General features: G+C 33.4%; 1 protein-coding gene across 1 annotated transcript in view; it reads left to right on the top strand.

Annotated features, from left to right (window-relative positions):
- Positions 1-2587: 2587 nt before the first annotated feature.
- Positions 2588-2921, top strand: part of hsd17b12a (hydroxysteroid (17-beta) dehydrogenase 12a) — a 174865-nt gene continuing 174531 nt past the window's right edge. The window contains exon 1 of the mRNA XM_043705480.1: positions 2588-2797. Coding sequence (XP_043561415.1) covers positions 2632-2797 — 166 coding nt within the window. The 5' untranslated portion in view covers positions 2588-2631. The remainder of the gene's footprint in view (positions 2798-2921) is intronic.

The raw sequence follows: 2921 nt of genomic DNA, 5'->3' as shown, positions 1-2921 counted from the left end.
TTCCTTTGGACATGTTTTCCTACTCCTGAGTAGGAGAGTTCATACCCTAAAATCTTTTATAAATGAAAGCAATATGTGTTCTTTAATGGAAAAGAGTTTTTATTTTACTGAACAAGGATTACAATATTAAATTAAAATGTAAGTAATATTGCAGGTTAAAGCAAAAGATTCTATAGACAATTGATTCTATCCAAGTTGAATATTTGACTCAACCTGTAGGTAAATATTTTTTATTCTAAAAGTGGAAATAATGACAGTAAAAAGCTATCAGGTTTAAATGAGAATCTGACTATTTATTTTACTGTAGCTCAAGATTAAAATATGTTTAAACCCTAATGGTTTATTGTGGGGGTTACAACTGTTTGAATAACACTAAAATATTTGTTGTTATCAAAAGGAAAATGAAATGCGTAACATTACAAATCTGGTGAGTGTAAATGTTTAATCAAAAAGGCCTCATTGTAAGAGAAAGTACGAAGGTTTAGAAAATGCTGGTAAATTAGGCAATTTGTGGTATATTTAAATACCTATATTCAAAAACAGAAATCGGCATTTATTAGTTTCATTTGCAAAGAGAATACTAGAATGGAATAAATACAATATTTATTGTAATGATGTTGAGGTATGAAGTAATAACTTGCTATGTTTTTCATTTATAATTTTAATTGTGTGGATCACTACGAGGTATCAGAAATGGTTATTTCTGTCATAGAAGTTTTGTTTAGATTGTATTATGTTATTCAGAGGAAATGGAAAGAGACAGACAGAAAAATAAACTTGCTATTTGATATAAAAGCGAGGACATATATCACAATATCTGAGGTAAATGTTGGCAGGTATTTTCCTAAAACTGGAATATGCTTTTATGTATTTTGGTTAAAATAAATATTTTATTTTAAAAGTAATCAAATGTGATTGGACTGTTAAGCAATAGTTACTTTAAATTATTACTGCAAATTTTACATTTGTGCAAGTTTTGATAAGGAATACAGAATTATAAAAGATGCAGTAAAATGTGATGCTGTCGTGAATGCTACATTCTGTATTGTTCAGAACATTAAAAAAGGGCAGAATATGTCTTTAAGCCTATTTTCTTTCAATGGAATATAAATAATATTCTTGTCAGAAACCAAACCTATAAACATTTTATTCATAAGTTATTCAAATATCCAGAATGAGTTTACTGTAAACATACAGAACTGCACTATTAATTAATTGGCAATAAAGAAAAGTACTCAGTTAATTATTTTACATATTTGTATAAAATATCTATAATTGATAAATTCTTGCCGTTATTACTCTTTTGTCGATGTTAGTGCAATATAGATCACATTGCAGCTTGTGCTGCATTTGATTAAATACTGTATTTTCGTTGTTCTAAAAGTCCGTAGTTATTAAAAGTTGGACAATTTTTTTTATAAAGCAGGATAATTGTCATTAATTAAATGTACATTTCTTTATTTCCGGAGTAATTATTTCTTAATTGGAATGTTAACAAAAACCTGGTAGTTCAAAACTAATGAAAATAGAGAAGCTCAGGTAATATGTTTTTCCATTCTCATAGTTTTATAGCATTGTTTGTGGCAGTTGTATTATTCTATTAGTTAGTGAAAGAAATATTATTCTTTAAAGACAAATAAAACTGCAAATGAACAATTTGAGTTTGTATTGAATTAGAAAGATGATGAAACACAAAAATGGAGATATATTTTCTGTAATGCTTTGCAATATCGTGAAACACACTAGAATATAAGATTCAACAAATAATATCAGAAAATAGGTTTCAAAATATAATACAAATAATAATTTATTGTTTTAGAATACATTATTTTTACCTCAGAAAATGCCCATATTATAAAAAGCACTTAGGTGTTTTATAATGAAACAAAACACATTTCACATATTATTTTTCGTTTTTTAGGTAGAATGTAGAAAGATCAGTGTATTGTTTGTTTCAAAAGATAAATTTTAAATTTATACTGCAACTTCTTAAAATACTTGTAGTAACAGATAGTTGTAAATGTCAGTTTCAAATTATCGTCTCCACATTCCAGATGATAAAATATACAACACATTTCGAAAAATAAATTTTCAAGTTAAATAACATTACTAATACTGTCTAAAATCAATGTTTGCAATGAAATGTTTTTAAAAGTGTGCTTGCTCAAATATGAAGTACAGATTGTTGGACAAAATGACATTTATTGTGAAAAGAGAATTGTTTGCAAGAAATAATTTCTATCATTACCCCACAATTTTGGCCTGAATATTTTGTGTATCTTTTAAATATTTTTAATAAATGTAGCACATGTTGTGATTAAAGCTACCACTTCCGTGTTTCTAGGCTCGTGAGATCTCACGAGAAGACTGTTGTAGCGGCGTGAATTTGCTGTTACCCTTGGATTGTGGGACCTGTAGTTCTAAGGAGCAGCGTGTCCACGGTGGTAGTTGTGGGTGAAAACGACAAATCCCACAATGCATCGGCGGAGGTGGAGCTGACGCTCATAACGGGCCCCTCGGACCGATCGACGTACCTCCCAACCAATAGGATATCGGAGGTAAGTAAGCCAATGGGCGCCTGCCGGAAGCTGGGCGTGTATTTCCGGCCGATGCCAGGAGCTGCACTTGGAGATGATGGTGCCTCTCGGATCGCTGCCGGCTGTTCAGGTCTTTTACTGGCTCGGCGTGGCCACCGTGACCTGGCTGTCACTGAAGACCGCCTTTAGGCTGCTGAATGGGGCGAAGGCCTTCGTGTTTGGAAGCAGGATCAGGCTGCTAGAGTACGGCCGCTGGGCAGGTGAGTGCGCTGGGGAGGGTCAGGCTGAGGGAGGGTCAGGCTGAGGGAGGTGAGGTCGAGGTCGGTCGGTTTGGCGGTGAGGGGGGTGCGATCGGACGGGGCGAGGGGGGCGAGTCGGGGAGAG

Source organism: Chiloscyllium plagiosum, chromosome 16 (assembly GCF_004010195.1).
Source record: "Chiloscyllium plagiosum isolate BGI_BamShark_2017 chromosome 16, ASM401019v2, whole genome shotgun sequence".
Classification (NCBI taxonomy): Eukaryota; Metazoa; Chordata; class Chondrichthyes; order Orectolobiformes; family Hemiscylliidae; genus Chiloscyllium; species Chiloscyllium plagiosum.
Note: the sequence above shows the minus strand (reverse complement) of the source record. Positions and strands in the feature narration are given on the sequence as shown.